This window comes from Rhinatrema bivittatum, chromosome 3 (genome assembly GCF_901001135.1).
Source record: "Rhinatrema bivittatum chromosome 3, aRhiBiv1.1, whole genome shotgun sequence".
Classification (NCBI taxonomy): domain Eukaryota; kingdom Metazoa; phylum Chordata; class Amphibia; order Gymnophiona; family Rhinatrematidae; genus Rhinatrema; species Rhinatrema bivittatum.
In genome coordinates this window covers 377,453,820-377,475,163 of record NC_042617.1, presented here as the reverse complement: position 1 = coordinate 377,475,163, position 21,344 = coordinate 377,453,820, and the positions used below count along the sequence as shown (strand labels likewise).

The window sequence follows — 21,344 nt, the reverse complement described above, 5'->3', positions numbered from 1 at the left end:
TTTGTGAGAGAAAAAATTCCCTTCAAATGAAGGAAAAATGAGACAGAGGTATTAAATTACCCCTCGAGATCTGTGAGAGAGAATATCGCTGACTTATAGTCAAAAAAGTTGTTGAGAAAATCTCAACGGCTCCTATCCCGCGATGCCTATAGCAGCGCGGATAGACGAAGACTGAAGAGAGACACCTGTGGCAGAGAATATCATAGCATGCTGGGCATGCTCAGTGGCACCACAGTGCCAGTCAAAAGTTTCTAGAAACTTGACAGAAATCTTTCCCGCACTAGGGCTCCGTTGGTGACGTCACCCATATGTGAGGACTAGCATCCTGCTTGTCCTGGGATAAATATAAATATATATATATATATATATATATAATATATATATATTTATTTATTTATTTGCATATGTACACTGTGTGTATATATTTATTTATTTGCATATATACACTTACACATATATCCTGGTCTGGCCAACCAAGCAGCTCTTGAATCAGTGCAAGTAATAAGACAACTACCGTATTTTTTGCTCCATAAGACGCACATTTTTTCCCCCGAAGTGGGGGGAAAATGTCTGTGCGTCTTATGGACCAAATAACCCCCCCCCCCCCCAAACCCCAACCCTTTAAATGTAATTAACTACAAACCTCCACCCTCCTGATCCCCCCAAGACCTGCCAAAAGTCCCTGGTGGTCCAGCGGGCGTCAGGTACCAGCATCAATGGACGTTTGAACCCCTGGAGTGCTTTACCGATGGCCTCTTGGCTCACCCAATCCAATTCCTCATGGAAACCTGGGGCATGGATACCCGGTTCTGGAGTAGGAGGCAGTACTGGCGTAGCCAGAGGGTCCACTGGAGAAAGTGGAGTTGCGGCTCCCGGCACCTGTCCAGGTGGGGAACGCCTCGGTGACCCAGAAACAGAAGAGGATGGGGCCTTTTCTGTACGGGACTTCTTTGTTGGTGGCTCAGATGACGTCGATGCCGAAGGCTTGTCTAAATTGGTGGCCTGAGCTTTCCGATGGCGGTGTCGATGTTTTTCTCGATGTTCTCCTCGGTCTTTTTCCTGAGGAGGAACAGAGGGGGTAGACACCCACGGAGTTGTCAACGCCAGTCGGGCAGCAGCGGGTTCTAGGTGTTGGCACGAAGTCAACGGTACTGGTTCGGACGACGTCGAAGCTATCGATGGAGTCGGGGTTTTTGACCGAAAGAGAAGTTCCATCTTCTTCAGCCTAGCCTTGCGACCCTTTGGTGTCATTTGGTTCAAGTAAGGACATCATGGCTGGACCCCAAACACATCACACAGACCATGTGAGGGTTAGTGATGGACACTGTTCGAGTGCAGTTGGGGCACCGACGCAAACCCGACGCAATGTACTCAACAAAATTTAGCCGCAGTGCAGTCGATGACCGGTAGGCCGCCAGGGGAAAACTCAACGGGAATCGACCGCAAACAAGTAAAAACTTACCGTTTGACCGCAGAGCAAAGGTATCGCTAAGGGTCGCCTATGGGGTATAATTTTTTTGAAATTTTTTGATAAAGTTCCGTGAGGAAAATTCCTGTCAAGAATCTCTGAAGAACTCCTTAACCCGCGTGGCTACTGCTGCGCGGAAAAAAGAAGACTGAAGGGGGCCCAGTAGGTGCCAGTCAAAGTTCTAGAAACTCTGACAAAAGTGTTCCGTGATTGGGCTCCATCCTGATGATGTCACCCATATGTGAGGACTACCATCCTGCTTGTCCTGTGAGAAGAGAGGATAGCCTCACAAGAACTTCCTTACTATTTTTTTATTTTTATTTTACCTGAGCTCAGCCCTCCCTGGCTGAAGGCAGAAATGGATCTCCAGCTTCAAGGGGAGAGGGCGAAAGCCTTCACTGCTGAGCCTGTCTTGGCCTGCAACTGCTGTAAATCTATTTATTTATTTTAAAGTCCATGCCTGAAAAAGGCTATCAGACTAAAGGCTCTCAACTGAGGGAGGGACCTAAAGGTGCTACCTAGTCGCCTCATGTTATTCCCCCCCCCCCCCCTTTTTTTTTTTTTTTTTTTTTAAAACAGGCAATCCCCAGTAGGGAAATGCATGTCCACTGTCTGCTGGAGATGGATAATTCTGGGAGGCTGATGTCAAGGCAGGGCTGTATATCCGCAACATCAACTTTTACTCCATCTCCTGGTAGAGGTGCATAACCCACTTGTACGGATTGGCCTGCCTGAGTGCAGTGGACCCAGTGCCACCACCCACTGCATCCACAGTGCAGTGGACCCAGTGCCACCACCCACTGCATCCACTGAGTGCAGTGGATGCAGTGTCACCACCCAAAATTGAAAATGACTTTGTAACGTCATGAATCTCAGATATCGCTGATGTTCCTTCCTTATAGAGATTTGGTGATATTCTTCTGTCAGATGCAAAAAGGTCAATATTTCCCCCTTCCTTATCAACACCATGACAAACTGACAGAATTTCCAATCCGAAATGAGAAACTCTTAGGGCCCTGTTGACCTGCTTTAAATTAAGGATGCAACAAAAGGTGCCTTCCTTCTTGGGAACTACAAGTAAATTGAATACCTTCCTATTTTCTTCTGCAAAGCAGCTGGTCTAATGTTTCTCTCACAGCCATTTTATTTATTTTTTTAAACAGGGGAAAGATGGGGGACACCAATTAAAACCGCACAGAAAAGCGCCAAGGCATATCCCTCTCGTACTAATTCCAGAACCCACTGATCTGAAATTATTTGCATTCATCTAAACAGTTGAAATTTGCCCACCTGGAGACTGGATCCTTACATCTTCCCTGGGCTGAAGTGGCACCAACAGAAGCTCCAGAGTTTCTATCTGTACGCCCTGTTTTGTTTCTCTGAAAGGACTGAAACCTTCTGAAAATGCAGCTCTGCTTGGAATATAAAGACTTACCAGGCCTATACTGCCTAGAATCCCTAAAACAATTTCTAGCTGGTGCACCTCAAATAGCCCCTTTTGGCTTATCCTCATTTAGTCTGGGAATCAGATTCCTCAAGACCAGCGGTTCTCAACCTGTGGGTCGCGACCCCGGCGGGGGTCGAACGACCAAAACACAGGGGTCGCCTAAAGCAGGTCCCCAACCACCGGTCCGCGGACCAGTACCGGGCTGTTGGGGTTTTTTGCCGGTCCGTGGCGCCGCGGCTGCTGCGGGGAGGCGGGGCGAAGCTGGAGACCTGCCTCCTCCAACCCCAAAAGGGAAGAGACCAGTGGCGTAGCCACGGGTGGGCCTGGATGGGCAGGTGCCCACCCAACTGGCACCGAAACTGCAAGGCTGTCGCGGGATCCCATCCCCGCGACAGCGAACAAGAGAACCCACGCCTCGCGCGCCATCACGGCACACATGGGGAAGCGCTGCTGCGGCCGTATGGCCAACCGGTCTTCCTGTTCGGGGGGGGGGGGGGAGCGGAAGCGCCGCGCGCAGCTTCCGCTTCCTCCCCCCAATGCAGGAAGATCAGCTGCCCCTCCTGCTGCCACCGGCCTCCTGCTATCTTCGGGCGTCGGGCCGATCTTCCTGCTTGGGGGGGGGGAGGGAGGAAGGGTACGTTGTGCGCTGCGCTTCCGCCCCCCCCCCCCGACAGGAAGTTCGGCGGGCTGTACGGCCCGACGTCCGAAGATAGCAGGAGTCCGGTGGCAGCAGGAGAGGCAGCTGATCTTCCTGCTCTGGTGGAGAAAGCGGAAGCTGTGCACGTGCTTGAATGTGTATGTGTGGATGAGAATGGGAGTGTGTGTGGGTGAAAACTGGAGCCTGGGTGTGTATGTGGGTGAGAATGGAAGCTTGAATATGTGGGTGAATGGGAGCTCAAATGTGTGTATGTGTGGTTGAGAATGGGAGCCTGGGTTTGTGGGTGGGTGAGAATGGGAGCTTGAATGTGTGTATATATGGGTGAGAATGAGAGCCTGGGTTTGTGTGGGTGGGTGAGAATGGAAGCTTGAATATGTGGATAAGAATGGGTGCTTGAATGTGTGTATGTGTGGGTGAGAATAGGACCTTAAATGTGTATATGTATGGATGAGAATGGGAGCTTGAATATGTGTGGGTGAGACTGGGAGCATGGGTTTGTGGGTGAGAATGGGAGTCTGGGTTTATGTGTGTGGGTGAGAATGGGTGCCTGGATGTGCGTCTGTGTGTGCATAAGAATATAAGCCTGGGGAGGGGTGAGAAAGTGAGAACTTGTATGTGTGTCTGCAGAGAATGTGAGCTTGTTGGGGGGGGGGGGGGGGGAGAGCATATGAGAGTGACAGCTTGAGTGTGTGAGAGGGAGTCTGTGAGAGAAAGCGTGTATGTGTGTGTGTGTGGAAGGGAAGAAGACAGTAATAGAAGAAAGACACTGAAAAGGAATTAGGAAATGAGCTATAAGGGAAAAAATGGGAAAAAGAGACCAGGACCAACTGATTAGAAAATACAAAGATCAGACAACAAAGGTAAAAATATATATCCACGATTCTCCTTGGCGACTTTAACCTGCATGTTGACTCCTCCCCACAATCCCCATCATGCGAAGCTTTCATTTCATCGTTAGACGCCATGGGCCTTACCCAAATTATCCACTCCCCTACCCACAAAGCAGGTCATACCCTTGACCTCATTTTCACTAATGCACTCATCAATGTCATCCGCCCCCCCCACATGCCTCCCCGTCCCCTGGTCCGACCACTCCATCATTAACACTACCCTCTCTCTACAAACCTCACCGACCTCCTCTCCCTCCCAGCCTAAATCCTTCCAATATCGTAAAACCTGCTCTATTGATACCCTCACTTCCGCCTGCTCCAACATCCCAAATCACCTTGACCTGGAGACAGCAGACCGGGCTATATCCTCCTGGACAGAAACAACACAGAAAATCGCCAACAATCTTTGCCCAATCATTCACAAAACAATCACACAAACCAAATCATCCAAAAAACCCTGGTACACCCAGACACTCAAAACCCAAAAAATCCAGCTTAGAGCAGCAGAAAGACACTGGCGCAAATTTCCCACTACCGCCACAAAAACTATCTATTACCAACTCATGCATGCTTATAGAAACGCCATTCAAACAACAAAAAAAGAATACTATGCCAAGAAAATTCACCACCTCCAATTCAACCCTAAAGCTTTATTCACTCTAGTTTCAAATCTTACCAAACCCAACGTGTCCGCAACCCAAGTCCCCTCCACACAAACCCGGTGCAATGAAATTGCCATGTTCTTTAAGGACAAAATTTCCAACATCACTGCTAAATTTACCCCCAACACCAAAAACTCCCCCCTCACCAGCTACATTACCCCCCCCACCCCTCATACACCCACCATCCTCTCCTCTTTTGAACCCTCCTCATCTCTAGAAATAGAAAATATTTTTAAAAAGATGAGACCCTCCTCCCACCCCTCAGAAACCATCCCCACTAAACTACTCCTCTCTATCCCCAAAACCATAGCCACCTCACTCTCCAAAATCGTTAACTGCTCCCTGGAACACGGCCTAGTACCTATCTCCCTGAAACAAGCGGTGGTCAAACCCATCTTAAAAAAACCCTCCCTTGACCCCTCCAACCTTTCCAACCTCCGTCCCATCTCCAACCTCCCCTTCCTCTCCAAAATCATTGAAAAACTAGTAAACTCCCGTCTCTCCGACTACCTCAAACAATCCAATATACTCCCACCCTCACAATATGGCTTCCGCAAGCTCCTCAGCACTGAATCCCTACTCCTCTCCCTTACCGACACCATCATCAAAGGAATGGACGCTGGCAACTCCTATCTCCTTGCTATGCTTGATATATCCGCTGCCTTTGACACTGTAGATCACAACATCCTCATCAACACACTCATCGGTATAGGAATATCAGGTACTGCTCTCTCCTGGGTAAAATCCTTCCTCCAAAACCGTACCTACACAGTCCTCACCGACAACTTCACCTCCCCCCCTATTAATCTCAACTGTGGCGTCCCCCAAGGTTCCTCCCTCTCTTCCACCTTGTTTAACATCTACATGCTCCCCCTTACAAACCTCCTCTCCAACCTTGGGATTACACACTTCATCTACGCAGATGATGTGCAGATCCTCATTCCTTTTACTAATTCTGCTCTCACTGCTCTCCAAAAATGGAACACTATTCTCGCTTCCATAAACCAACTCCTCACTGACATGCACCTAGCCCTCAACCCGCACAAAACTGAACTACTCCTCATTTCCTCTAGACATGCCTCCACACCCTCCCCCTCCACCCTCCAACCCTCTAACTTTCTCTCTGATACAAGAAATCTAGGTGTCATACTTGACAACCAACTCACCTTCAAACCATTTATCAAATCCATCCTTAGCAGCTGCTACTTTAAATTACAAACCCTCAAAAAACTCAAACCCCTACTCTACTTCTCGGACTTCCGTACAGTACTCCAATCTATAATCTTCTCAAAAATTGATTACTGTAACGCACTCCTACTGGGACTCCCTGCTACCTACATCAAACCTCTACAACTCCTTCAAAACGCTACCGCACGCATCCTCACCAATGCCAAAAAGAAAGACCATATCACTCCCACCCTCTTTAACCTCCACTGGCTTCCTATCCACTCACGAATTCTATACAAAACCCTCACCCTCATCCACAAAAGCATAATTAATGAACACTACAACTGGCTAAACCCACCCATCACCCTTCGTACCTCCACAAGACCCACCCGCTCCTCCCTCCCTGGAACCCTTATCCCTCCCTCCACAAAATCCTCCAGACTCATCTCCACCACGAACAGGGCCCTCTCCCTCGCAGGCCCTTCCCTCTGGAATTCCATGCCTCTTGACCTACGCATTGAAACCTCCACAACCACCTTCAAAAAGAAACTCAAAACCTGGCTCTTCCTCCAAGCTTACCCCCAATCGTCTTCTTTACCTACTAACACCTTAACCCTACCACCTTCCCGTACTAACACCCCCTCCACTGGACCTACTCCCACACCCTCTAAGGACTTACAAACCCCTCACCTAACCTCTAGCACATAATATGACACATAGCTCTACCGTTCCCATCTTCTCAGCTCAATTTCTTATTTACTACATGCTTATACAGTTTTGTATATAACCTATGTATATGTCAATAATATAACCTATGTCAATTTGCCAATGTATATAGAGGTCAATAATATAACCTATGTATACGTCAATAATCTCTCGACCCCTGTACATATTACTTCTCCTGTACCTGTACATATTACTCCTTTTGTACCTGTTTTCACCCACCCACCCTCCCCCTCCCCTGTCTCGACCACCCCTACCCCTCTTTCCACAAGTTTGCTAGTTTTTGCTCTGTTTTCTGAGCTATGTTTAAACACTGTTCCTTGTAAAGGCTTTGCCTATATATCCATTGTTGTAAGTTATCTGTAAACCGGCACGATGTGCAAACGGTTGCCGGTATATAAAATTAAATAAATAAATAAGCAACACAACCTCTCTCTCAAAATTTATGGACAGGTAGGAGCCGTGTATAAAATTGTAATAATAAGAAGGCTAAAGTACCACAAATCACCGTGAATTATGTTTGTATCATTAAGTAAACCTCATACTTAGGCGTAGATGTGAATGCTATGCTGCATAATTTGGCATTATTTATCAGTAAAAAAAACAACTAGTAGACCTGCATGCCTACAGCCCACCCATGTTAACTTGTGCCCACCCAAAAAATCAATTCTGGCTATGCCACTGGAAGAGACATGGCCCAAAAAGCTAGCGCGTCGCAGTAAAGTATGTGGCTGGAGCCGCGCAGGCAGGAAGGAGGTGTATCAGCCACTGCAGGTGCTCCTCCTACTTCCTTCCTGCCCTGCCCCGGAAGACAAATGTTGCCGGAGCCACACGGGCAGGAAGGAGGCGGCGCGTCAGCCGCGTGGGTAGAAGAGGTGCTTCAGCCGCATGCAGAAGAGGAGCAGCGGGGCCGGGAAGACTAGGGCCGCTGCAGAGCCCATCCTGTGGCAACCCGTAAAGAAGAGGCCCAGAGGTGAGAGAGAGGTGTGTGCGAGTATGAGATGAGTTGAGAGATTGTGTGTGAGAGTGAGTTGAGAGACTGTGTGTGTTTGCAGAGACAGCAAGTGAGAGCCTCTGTGTGTGTGAAAGAGACAGCATGTTAGAGTGAGAGCCTGTGCTTGAGCAAGGCAGCATGTGGGGGTGTGAGAGAGCTTGTGTGTGAGACTCAGACAGCCTGTGCCAGTGAGAGACTGTGTGTATGAATGATTGCATGAGAGAGAGAGCATGTGACAGTGAAAGCCTGTGTGTGTATGTGTGTGAGAGAGAGAAATGCACGTGAGAATGAGAACCTGACTGTGTGTTTGAGGGAAGAAGACAGGTGGAGAGAAAAGAAATAGAAAAAAAGGCAATATAAAAGGAAATGGCAAAAAAATAAGAAAGGGAAGCAGATGTAAAAAAAAAAATAAATTACTTTTTACTGATTGGCACATGTAATCTTTGGGAATGTGCAAGAGTAGCACTTTCTCTATGGCGGATCTCACAATGTACGAGATCAACATGGAGGAAGTGGAAACCCACGGGGCCTGCACAAAGGAGGCAGCAGAATGGGCTTCAGTGCCAATAGCAGCAATCAGCGCCTCCCCAATAGCCACGTGGCAGTAATTAGATTAATTGTTTGACTCAGCTGGAGGTGACAAAGTATGAAGTGGGATGTGAAATCAGCTTGATCTGGTGGAGAATTAGGATTGCTGTTACACATGAACTGTATTTGGCAAACATTAAGGGAGCCAGGATAATCAATTGAAGCCTGCAGCTGAGGACTGATTCATTATGACTCATGTAGAAATTAGTGCATTTTCCAGATTAGTCTGCATAACACAATTCTCAACATTCAGCATTATTTCTGCTGCATAGAGTTTTATCTGAGAGGCTCTGAGGTTGTGAGGGAGCCAGTAAGAGTGAGAGCATGAGTGTGTATGAGAAAATCCAGGGGAGTAAGAGTGTGTGTGAGTGGGGGGGGGGGGAGAGAGTGTCTTACACCCTGAGAGTGTATCAGTGTCTGTGAGAGTGAGAGGTTATGGTGGGTATAAGAGCATGAATGTGTATGTATGTGACAGTGTATGTGTGAGAGAGAATGGACATGTGAGTATGTGTGAGAGAGAGAGGATAACCTCCTAATCCTCGACAATATCAGGGTGACTGGAAATCAAGAGCTCCCATGTATGGACAGCAGGGGCTTTTTAAAATCCTTATTAGTTTTAATTATTGTGTGTTATTTGATATATGTGCTGTTTTGAAATATTTTATTGGTGTTTGGGAAATTATAAAATGTATATGATTTTAATTAATAGAAATTCTATTTATCAGTAATTTTAAAATATTCTTTTATTAGTATGGTTTTACTATTATAACTGATGCTTTATGTTTAATTTTATTGTTTTATGAGGAATGGTGGTTCTGTTTATAAATGTCATAATAAATAAGTATGCACTAAAATCCAACCCCATCCATAACCCCGCCCCCATATGACCAAAGCCCCGCCCTCACCCCACCCTCGTGGGGCGAGGGCAGGGCAAGGGGTCACCGCAACATGAGGAACTGTATTGCGGGGTCACGGCATTAGAAAGGTTGAGAACCACTGCTCAAGACCTTAACCAGATTTTCAAGATCTTCTCCAAAGAGAAGATCTTTTAAAGGAAACTTTAGCAACTGAGACTTAGAAGATAAATCAGACACTCAATTTTCTCAACCACAGGAGGCGATGAGCACCAACTAAAGAAGCTATACTCCTGGTCAGGGCCTGTACAAGGTCATATGAAGTATCACCCAAAAAGGCTGCCATCGACTCAATTTGAGGCGACTCTTCCAACACAACCTAGCCTTTTCCATGGAACCATCCTGAAATGTTGAGAAAGACGAAGACATGAACTGACCACAATACTGCTGCACACTGCAAGGCCAGCCTATAGGCATCAAAGGCCTGTTTGAACAGAGATTTAATCTGCTCTTGAGCATTCTTCACATTTATACTCCTTTTGACTGCAACATCTTTGTGACTGCACAAATGTCATCTACCTTAGGAGTCTTGAGTTTTTGTCTCCTCTGCATACAGAGTGAAGCTTTGCCAAAGCCTTGCCCACCTTAAAATTCTTATCTGGAGTATCTTACTCCATGGAAATCAAATCCTTGATCTCCTTATGCAGGAGAAATGCTTTGGCTGACTTTTTTAAACCCACATAATATAATCTTTAAACCCAAAATGCTTTGGCTGACTTTTTTAAACCCACATAATATAATCTTCCTCAACTTCCTTTTCATCAATTATATTAGTTCTTGCAAGGATTTAACAATTAAGGAAGTCAGTTCTTCCTTTTTAAACAGCTTAATCATCACCGAATCTCCTCCTCCCTTATTTTCTCTGCTAGCTTTCCTTGCAGGATCTGAAAGAAGAGCCAGATCTAGAAGATCTTCCCTCCTCCTCCAGATCTCTGTCCACATCACAAGCTCTCTTCCTTAAAAGGAGGTCCATCCCACTCTTCCCCCTTGGGGGAAATGGAAGACAAAGAGCCTGTAGTCACAGACTCCTAAGCTAAAAGCTTCCTTCAGCTTTCTAAACAATTCAGGGGAGGAGAGAGAACACAGAGCTACACCCAAAACAGTAGATAAAAAAGAAAAGGCTGGCATTCCGCCTGAGCAGAGAAACCTCTTTAGGGTCTGGTCTTTCTCCTGCCACTGGTGGCACAAGAACAGGAGGGCTCCATTTCTGCCTCTTCACTACCAAATGGCTCTAAAATGGCCGCAGTCAGCCAGAGTGGGTTCCAACGCAGCTCAAACCCCTTGGAGCTGCGGTTCCCAGCCACACACTCCTGTCCTCCTTCAGACACTTAGGGCCTATTTTAAAAAGGCCCGGCGATGCACGTAAAGCCCCAGGACGTGTGTCAGTCCTGGGGCTTTATTAAAGGGGCGGTCCGGGGGCGGGGCCAGAGGCCTCCCACACAGCAGCCATTGCCGCTGTGTTGAAGGATCGTGTGCTGGCAGGCACAAAAGGTAAAATAAACATTTTTGGGGGGGGGGGGGGGAGGTTAGAGTAGGGCTAGGGGGAGAAAAGGTTAGTGGAAGGAGTGGGAACGGGGGAAGGCAGCGTGGCTCAGCGCGTGCAAGCTATAAAATCGGGTGTACAAATGCATGCGCCGGGTAGCGCGCGCACCTTTTTAAAATCTACCCCTTATTGCATAGTACACCATCCCTGAGGAATTGCTGCAAGTCCTGCATTCTATATACAGCCAGTCACATTTACTGAACTCCTGCAGCCCTTCCATGCCTCCCCTATACTGGGGGAAAAAAAATCATCCCCAAGATTCCCTGTGGCTTAGATGACTTCTACTCATCGACTCCTATTTACTTCTCTCCTAGCTCCAGGAATAGTGCTGACAAAGGAAAAATTACTACTTACCTGATAATTTCCTTTTCTTTAATAAGGACAGGTGGATCCAGAACCAGTGGGTTATGCACCTCTACTAGCAGATGCAAACAGAGCAAAGCTGACATCACGGTATATATACCCCTGCAGTGACATCAGCCTACCAGTATTCTCTGCAAAAGTCAACTGTGGACAAACTAACAAAACTTGATTATTAACACTAAGCCAAGATAAGGAGTGTAATAACACTAATCTAAGGACTGGCATACCAATAACCCCTGGAACACACAGCCACACAGGAGGACAATAGTACAACCATCCGGCAGCCAGGGGCGGGATGGTGGATCCACTTGTCCTTATTAAAGAAAAGGAAATTATCAGATAAAAAATAATTTCTCCTTTCTTAGCATATGGACAGGTGGCTCCAGAACAAGTGGGAGGTACCAAAGCTACTCCCGAATAGGGCAGGAGGCTGCCCGAGGTCCAAACACTACCACATCTGCAAAAGTTGTTATCCCGGGCCTGCACATCAAGGCGGTAATGCCTGGAAAAGGTGTCTAAGGAGGACCATGTCACAGCTCGTCAAATGTCGACAGGAGTCAACAATCTAACCTCCGCCCATGACACTGTCTGAACCTTGGTGGAATGAGCCCTAACTTGACTAGGCAATGGCTGTTCAGCATCCACACATGCTTTTGTGACTACCTCCTTGATCCAGTGGACTACTGTAGCCCGTGATGCCAGCTCGCCCTGCTTACTCCCCCATGGAGAACGAACAGGTGATCCGTCTTCCTGAAAGATTTAGAAACTTCCACATACCTCAAGATATTTCTCTTGACATCCAAGGGCCATAATATGAGATATTCTTCCGCATCTCTTTCCCTGTCTAGAGACGGCAGTGAAATCAACTGATTCAAGTGAAAATCAAAAACCACTTGTGTCAAAAATAAAGGAACCGTACGCAGCTGTATCACCCCCAGAGGCACCTGTAGAACGGGCTCCTGGCAAGACAAGCTTGGAAACACTATACGCTGAACAAATTACCACAAGAAACACTGTTTTCAAGATCAGTAAACTTAAAGAAAGGCTAGCAGCGGTCAAAAAGCGGGGCCCCGTGAAAAAATCCAAAACTAGATTAAGACTCCACAGAGACACTGACAACCGCAAGGGAGGACGAAGATGCTTCACTCCTTTTAAGAAACGGGCCACATCTGGATGAATCGACAAGGGTCCACCATTCACTTGACCTCAAAAACAGGCAAAAGCTGCTACCTGTACCTTTAATGAATTAAGGGCCAATCCCTTACTCGATCCATCCTGCAAAAATTCCAAAATGAGCAGGAACTTAACCAAATGAGGAGAAAACTCCTCGATCTTCACACAAAGCCTCAAACACTCGCCAAACCTGCACATAGGCTAAGGAAGTGGAGAACTTTCTCACTCGCAACAAGAAAGCAATCACTGCAGCAGAATATCCACGCTTCAGCAACTGAGCCCTCTCAAGGGCCAAACTTGTAAGACAAAATCAAGTCGGATCTTCATGAAGAACCAGCCCCTGCTGAAGCAGATTCCTGTGAGCCAGAAACCTAAAAGGAGAGTCACCAGGAGCCCTTGCAAATCTGCATACCACGATCTTCTGTGCCAATCTGGTGCCACCAGAAGCACCATCCACGTGTGACTCTCGATCCTCCGAATTATTCTGCCCAACATGGGCTACAGGGGAAAGGCATACACAGTAGCTTGACCTCCAGCCACTCCTACATGAGGGCATTGATGCCCAAGGACATTTGATCTCTCCTGTGGCTGAAGAAGCGAGGAACATACACATTGCGAGAAGTCGCCAGCAGGTCCATAAATGGAATGCCCCAGCAATCCATTACAAGCTGGAATGCCTTGTTTGACAATTCCCATTTTCCTGGATCCAGACTCTGACTGCTAAGAAAGTCGGCTCTTACATTGCCTTTTTCTGCAATGTTCGAGGCTGAGATCTCCAGATGCATGTCCGCCCAATCCATAAATTGGGCTATTTCCTGCGACACTTGCTGGCTTCTTTGTTCCTCCCTGCCAAATGATGTAAGCCACTGTCATCGCATTGTCCAACAGCATTCGGACCGCTCAACCGTGCAATTGGTTGCCGAATCACAAGCATGCCAACAGGGCTTCTAGCCGACGGATGCTCCAGAGAGACTCTTCTGTACTCTAATGCCCTTACGCTGTCAGCTCTTGACAGTGAGCTCCCCAACCTTGAAGGCTCGCATCTGTCATGAGTAGTAGCCAGTCCAGTGATCTTAGGGAAACCCTCTTTCTTAGAAGATCTGCTTGCAACCACACTTCAGGTGTAACGAGATCTCCATCAGTAGGTGGAGCCAAATCGAATAATCCTGAGACCATGGGTTCCAACGAGGGTGCGCTGAAGATGATGCATATGTGCCCTCACCATGGCACAATCTCCAGGGTTGCTGCCAGCAATCCGAGTACCTTTAGATAAGACCACACTGTCGGACATATTGTGTTTGTCAATAGACGCGCACCTGTGCCATCAGCTTTTGAATGCGGCCCTCAGACAGGTACACCCTGCCTTGCTTTGTGTCAAAACGAACACCAAGATACTCCAGTGACTGTGATGGCTGAAGTTTGCTCTTGGCCAGGTTCATCACCTAGCCTAGCTCCTGCAACAAGGAGGTTACCTTGCGCGAGACCCGAAGGCTCTCTTCCAGACGCTTGGCCCGAAACAGTCAGTCATCTAAGTACAGGTGAACCAGAATACCATTATTTCTCAGCAATGCCATCACCATCCTAACCCTGGAAAAAGTTCTGGGCATGATGGCCAAACCATAAGGTAGTGCTCAAAATGATAATGATGCCCCAAAACCACGAAACACAGAAATCATTGGTGCTCTAGCTGAATGGGAATTTGAACGTATGCCTCTGAGAAGTCCAGAGACGTCAGAAACTCCCCCGATTGTACTACCATTATCACTGAGTGTAAGGTTTCCATGTGAAAACGAGTCACCTGCAAATGATGGTCAACCCCTTTGAGATCTAGGATGGAGCAAAAAGAGCCCTCCTTCTTGAGCACAATGAAAAATGGAATATTGGCCTGTATTTTCTTGAGACGTAGGCACTGGAACCACAGCCTGCAGGCTGAGGTGTCTTGACAACATATACTCCCACTGCCTATCTCTTCTGTGGAGAGTTGCAGGGAGACACCATGAAGACATCCCAGGGAACACTGCGAAACTGCAATGCATATCCATCTCTTATCCTATCTCCTGTTCCCGGGGGTTGGTTGGTTGGCGCACCTTCACAGGGAGGCTCGGGAGGCTCCACTATCCAAGCCTTGGTCCCGTCTGAGCTGCCTGGGCAGAAAAGTGAGACCTACCCAAAGGTCGAGCCCTCTAAATTCTGCTCCTCTGAACGGTCAAAAACCCCGTCTGAACTCCCCAGTACGACCTCTTGTGCTGGAGGAGCATGGCGTCTATTTCTTATTCTCTGGTATCAGAGGAACCTGGGACTCACCCCACTTATTGGCCATTTTCTCTAGTTCGCTCCCAAACAAGAGCAAGTCTTTAAAGGACAACTCATTAAGGTTAGACTTTGAGGTTGTATTAGCCAACCAATTTCTCAGCCACAGCTGACACCTGGCTGCTATTACCAAAGACACTCCTCTGGCCAAAGTACGGACCAAATCGCAGCCCGCATCTGCCAAAAAGGTGGCTGCTAGTTCCATCACTGCCCTAGAATGCACGCCTGATTCAATGACCTCCTGAGAGAGAAGTAAACAAGAGTGAGCCACCAGGGAGCAACAAGAAGCTATCTGTAAATTCACTGCCATTGGTTCAAAAGCCTGCTTAAGGATATCTCAATTCTCTTGTCCTGTACATCCTTTAAGGCCGCTTCCCCTTCTATGGGGATAGTCGTCTGCTTGGTAACAGCACACACAAGCTCATCCATCTTCAGAAAGCGCAATTGCTCTATTGCAGCTGGATCCAGGGGTACTGTACTTCCAAGGCGTGTCCTGTTTAAAATTAGCTTTCGGGGCACCCCATTCAAGGTCAATCAATTCTTGAATGGCATCCATAATAGGGAAGAAACAAGAGGCTTTATGCAAAGAAATCAAAATAGGATCTCTTTTTGGCTAAGACATGGATTCAGTCCCCAGTACTCCCAGCATCTTCAATGTCTAGGAAATCAGAGCTAGCAACTCATCTTTATGAAAGAAACACAACATATTTCTCTATGGCTCCAAAGCTAGAGGAATTTCCCCATCCTCCAGGGAGCAAGGATTTGCTTCAACATCTGTGCCATCTGGGTCCCTATTGGGGAGACCTGCAGCAGATCTAGGCAGATCTAGGCGTACTCCAACGCTTACCTGTAGCACCAGGCATATGGGATTCCACAGCCTGCGATCCTGACCTGTTAAAATTGGCCAGGGCTGAAGAAAAGACTGCAGTCCTTGAAAAACTTCTACCCAAGAAAAGGCAGATCCATGCCAAAACCAAGGGGCATCGGACCTGCGCCCACTGAACTACCTTCCCCCGCTGACAAACCAGTTAAGGGAGCCTCTAAATCAGGTGACACCTCTTTTCCATTCCCGCACCAGGCTGGGAAAAACCAGGCTTAGTAAAATCAGAGGGAGGCAATTCTCTCTAAGCCTTCAAACAGTGCTGACACAAGTTAGAGGGAACGCCAGGCTGGGATGCCCGAATATGACAAGCACACATAGGGCAAGGTGCTTAGGCTTCTTTGCCATGGGTGCTATCAGTTTGTCAATTTGCCCTATCAGGCATCTGATAATAGTGTGCCTTGCTGAACTTGCCCTGCAAAAACTAGGCGCCCAAAATTTAGGCATCCAAAAATTAGGTGCTCAACTCTGTGCCTCGATAAGCGCACATACTGAGCTCCCCCAGGACGCACAGATAGTATGCTCAAAAAAGTGCATGTGTGTGCATGCACAATTGAGCACCCCAGTATGCGCCTAACTAGGTGCTCAACTAAACGCCCCACTAGGCACGCAACCTGGACGCACAACTGGACACACAGCTGGGTGCATGAGCATGAACCGACAGAACTGAAGAGGGTAGTCTTGGGCGCATAAAAACGCCACTGCGGCAAAAAGACAAGCCTCAGAGCGAGGCCTAGCCAAAAAGGCTTCTCAATCCGCCAAGGCTGTCCTCATCCCCTAAGCTCCCCTAAAGGTGGGAATGACCATTGTATTGGCGCAATGGGCACGGAGACTGGAACAGGACAACTCCCAACTTAATTCCCTTTCTTTTCTCTTTTTTTTTTTTTTTTTTTAATTACCCTTTACCTGAGCTCAGCCTGTCCCGGCTGAATATAAGGTTGGTCTCCAGCTGCGGGGGTGAGATGGCAATGACCTTTGCCGCTGCGCAACTGAGGAAGGGACCATAAGGTATCACCACAGGAGAGTGAGAATAATTCTTCTCTTCTCTTTTGAAAAATTATTTTTTTAAGCAATCTCCAATCGAGAGATGAACTTCCTCCATCTGCTGGAGTCGGAGAATACTGGCGAGCTGATATATCACTGCAGAAGTATATATACTGTGATGTCAGATTTGCTCTATCTTCATCTGCTGGTAGAGGTGCATAACCCACTGGTTCTGGATCCACCTGTCTGTATGCTAAGAAAAAGAACATTTTTTAAAATCTTTATTGTCCTTATTTTCCTGAGCCTTACCTCAAGTCTCAGGAAAAAGGGGAGATAGGGTGGAGAGACTGGAAGAGGCAATAATGGATCAAGGGAGGAAAAACGGGGAGCAATGGGAAGGGAGAATAGACAACAAGCTACTAGACAAGGTCACAACTAGTTCACTCCAGGTCAGAATTCCTTCTGGTAGCCTCTTATCTGGCCTTGCTCAACTAAGAAAGGATCAATCCAAAGACTGTTGCCCCAAGTGCAGCCAACTTCTTTCAGATTTCTTCTCACCTAGCCTAGGCCAGGCACTAGATCACAGCATGGTATGCACCTGTACCACCTGCTGGAGACAGAGAATCCAGGCAGACAGAGCTAAGCACAGGTCCCTATAAGGGGTGATTATCAACAACTCTGAGGGGTCTACCTCCATCTGCTGGTAGGGGAGCATAAACCCTGACTTCTAAGACTGGTTTGGCTGAATGATGAAAAAGGCTTGTTTTGCATGGCTTAGAGCATGAGAAGCAGATTCTGCAATGGGCAGCATGTAAAACAGCTCCACTAACAAAACATGTATGAAAATATGAGTGCTTTTATAATTGTGGGTCTATGAAAGTACTAATGAAGTTCTCATTGGCTTATTATTCAAAGGAAAAGGGGCTCTCCTGCACCAGAACTATATTTTATAAGCAGTTGATGTGTGATCTCAAGAAGATGTAGTTTGCTTATAATAAAAGGGGCACCTTTATTTAAAATAAATGTAAAAATATAAGAAATATAATTGGTTTTAATCCCAGTTTTCCTATCATTTCAAATCAGAGTCAAAAAACAAGCTAAAGAACACTCTGAACTTGAATAGTAATGTAGGCCTGGATTTAGGAAAAGGCAATTGCATCAGGTGTCATATTCCTATAGATGGCAGAGCATTGCCACCACTGCCTTGCCTAAATCATAGCCTGCAAGCATGGTGTGGCTTCTTTCCTGTAGCGGCGACAAAAGATGATGAAAAAGCAATATGGGTTTTCAACAACTCTCGCACGCTGAAGGATTTTGCGATGTCTTGTCTCTCCTCCTGCATGGGCTTCCTGTTACCATGGAAGCCCATGCAAGTGGTGGAGGATCACAGGGACCGTCAATGCACATGGGCTTCTGAAGGGCCTGTACTGCTTTTTCTTCATTTTTAGGCACCAACTTGGAGGTGAAGAGGGGATTTTGGCAGGCAGGTTGTTCCTAGCCCTTCCAACAGTAGGGAGAAGGGGGAGGATAACAATCCTCACCCCCCTCCCCCCACTGCCTATGAGCACTTGTTGCCTTAATTCAGCCCTGTAATAATGCTTTATAATTATAATTTTCTACTGGTTTCTTGAAAGGCTTTCCTAGAAGCCAAGTGCAGAAGGAAGGCAAAAAGGTATTCTCTCAAGGAATATGCTGGGCAAAAAAATGTAATGATTTATTGTAAAATATGATCACCTAAAATAGAGAAAAGAGAGGAGAAAAAGAAGCACCAACAGTTAAGACAACATTTACATCAAGGAGGAAAATGAAAGAAGAAAAGAAAAACTTGGAAGTCCATTTTATGTTTAGTATTACTTTTTTCAATATTCCAATAAGGGGATATACCAAAACAGCATCCTCAGTTGGTAAGACAAAGTCTTCAGTTCTCAGGGACACAAATTTCTAAAAGGATGGCCAGGTGGCTCAGTAGCTGTGCTATGCACTGCCATGCAGAAAATCCTCAGTCATGCCTTCTAATCCCCAGGATGACTGAAGATACTTAAGATCCAGTGATCCCAGCCCCTAGGAGAGTGTGTGGGAATTATGGTCATCACTCAAGGACAACATACAATGGGGCACCAGGATCCCAGCTGTGTTTCTAACGAAGATAGAAGCCAAAACGAGCAGGAGCAAACTGACAGTTTAAAATAAAATTCAAAGAAAAAAATTTCAGAGAAACATTTTCTAAAATTAACAGATCTATATGGACCCCATGGAAGTGCTTTGACCTTAGACATTTCTTCTTCCTTTAGACAAGATATTGTAACTAAAAACAGTACAGATTAATAATAGACAAAACTTTTAAATTATTATAGTATGATCAATCATCTTACCTCCTCCTCAGAGTCTGACAAAACTTTCTTCTTCATGCTGTTGTACAGTGGAATTATATCATAGCAAGACTGATCTCTGCACAGAAATAAATATGTTTTAATTTTACAAACCCACTCATTTTTTCTCTAACAGCAAAATTCCCCTCTAATCCATACAATAATTATATCCCACTTTAAAATAGTGTAACCATCAGAGAAGCAAAGAATCTCAAAATAATATACAGACACTCCTAGAAATGAAAGGAGTTTTGTTATACTTTTAAAGGTCAAAATTCAAACAGAGGACACTGTACTTTCCTTTATGTAAACCGATGTCTGGTATTTTTCATTACGCTACACCATGTTTTGGTGATAGCCTTATTAGTAAGAATACCGTTTTTAATTTTTGTTTAATTTCATAATTGAAAGCAAAATTGCTTACCTTGTAACTGGTGTTATCCCAGGACAGCAGGATGTAGTCCTCACATATGGGTGACATCATTGATGGAGCCCTATTGCGGAAAACCTTCTGTCAAAGTTTCTAGAAACTTTTGACTGGCCCTGTGAGGCCACTGAGCATGCCCAGCATGCCATGATATTCTCTGCCACAGGGGTCTCTCTCTTCAGTCTCGTATGTAGCAATAACCTTTAGCAAAAATAAAATAATATAACGTATCGGACCCAAATCTGCGGGGTGGCGGGTGGGTTTCGTGAGGACTACGTCCTGCTGTCCTGGGATAACACCTATTACAAGGTAAGCAATTTTGCTTTATCCCAGGACAAGCAGGATGCTAGTCCTCACATATGGGTGATTAGCAAGCTAGAGGCTGAATCAGTTTATTTTTTATTTAACATTTTTCTATACCGATCTTCATGAAAAGGATTCATATCAAACCGGTTTACATGGAACTAGGGGTCTAAGTAAATGAAAAACCAATAATAATTATATAATTAGGTAATCAAATAACAAGTAGGTCAAAGCAAGCAAAGTTACATCTAACAAGGAGATAGAACTTGGGAGGCTAGAGTAGCCAGGAAGTAGAAAGACAGCGGTAAAACTATAAGTTAAATACATATGAAGTATACTGGGCCTGGTGAGAGCATCTCGTCAGTAGGGCAGAGTCCGGATTGACCTTGTAGATTTTAGGGGAAGGCTTGTAGGAATAGCCAAGTCTTAAGTTTTCTTCGGAAGGTAGGAAGGCAGGGTTCCAGTCTAAGGTCTATCGGTAGATTGTTCCAAATGACGGGGCCTGCGGTGGAGAATGCACGTTCTTTGGTTGAAGTTAGGCGGGTGGATTTAGTTGGTGGGACTTGTAGGGTACCTTTATGTGCTTCTCTGATGGGTCTTGCGGATGAGTACAGTTTGAGAGGGATATGAAGGTCTAGTGGGAGTTGATTGTGGATGGTTTTGTGGATTATGGTGATTGTTTTGTGTAGGATTCTGTATTTTAATGGCAGCTAGTGAAGGTTTTGGAGTATGGGGGTGATATGTGCACGTCGGTTGGTGTTGGTTAAGATTCTGGCTGCTGCTGCGTTCTGGAGCATCTGTAGAGGTTTGGTGGTGGAGATGGGGAGCCCCAGAAGTAAGGCGTTACAGTAGTCAGTTTTAGAGAAAAGCGTTGACTGGAGGACCGTTCTGAAGTCCTGGAAGTGGAGCAAGGGTTTGAGTCTTTTCAGTACTTGAAACTTATGGAAACCGTCTTTAGTGATATTGCTGATTGATTTCTTTAAATTCAGATGATTATCTATGATTACTCCTAAGTCCCTTGCTTGAGTGATCTGGTTGATGGGGAGTGGTTGATTAGCATTGATCGAGTTGTCAGAGGTTATCAGTAGGATCTCTGTTTTGGCTCCATTAAGAACCAGGTTCAGGCTAGTGAGGAGGTTGTTAATGGACTTGAGGCAATTTTCCCAGAAGGTAAGCGTTTTTGGGAGGGATTCTTTTAAGGGGATCAATATCTGAACGTCATCTGCATAAAGGTAGTGTATTAAATTAAGGCTAGTGAGCAGCTGACACAGGGGCAGTAAGTAGATATTGAAGAGGGTAGGAGATAGTGAAGATCCTTGTGGGACGCCTAGCGTAGATTTGACATTTGGGGATTCATTATTATTGATTTTAACCTTGAAACTTCTGTTGTTGAGGAAAGAGTTGAACTATCTGAGTGCAAGTCCAGTTATTCCGATGTCTGAGAGGCGGTTTAGAAGGATGGCGTGGTTCACGGTATCGAA

The 21,344-nt window shown here is 46.1% G+C and overlaps 1 protein-coding gene across 2 annotated transcripts in view; it reads right to left on the bottom strand.

The window, feature by feature from the left end:
• The window catches only part of PHIP (pleckstrin homology domain interacting protein), a 944,985-nt gene that overhangs the window by 107,293 nt on the left and 816,348 nt on the right, over positions 1-21,344 (bottom strand). For both annotated transcript variants that reach the window (XM_029595577.1, XM_029595576.1), the window contains exon 32: positions 19,137-19,212. In XM_029595577.1, coding sequence (XP_029451437.1) covers positions 19,137-19,212 — 76 coding nt within the window. The remainder of the gene's footprint in view (positions 1-19,136; positions 19,213-21,344) is intronic.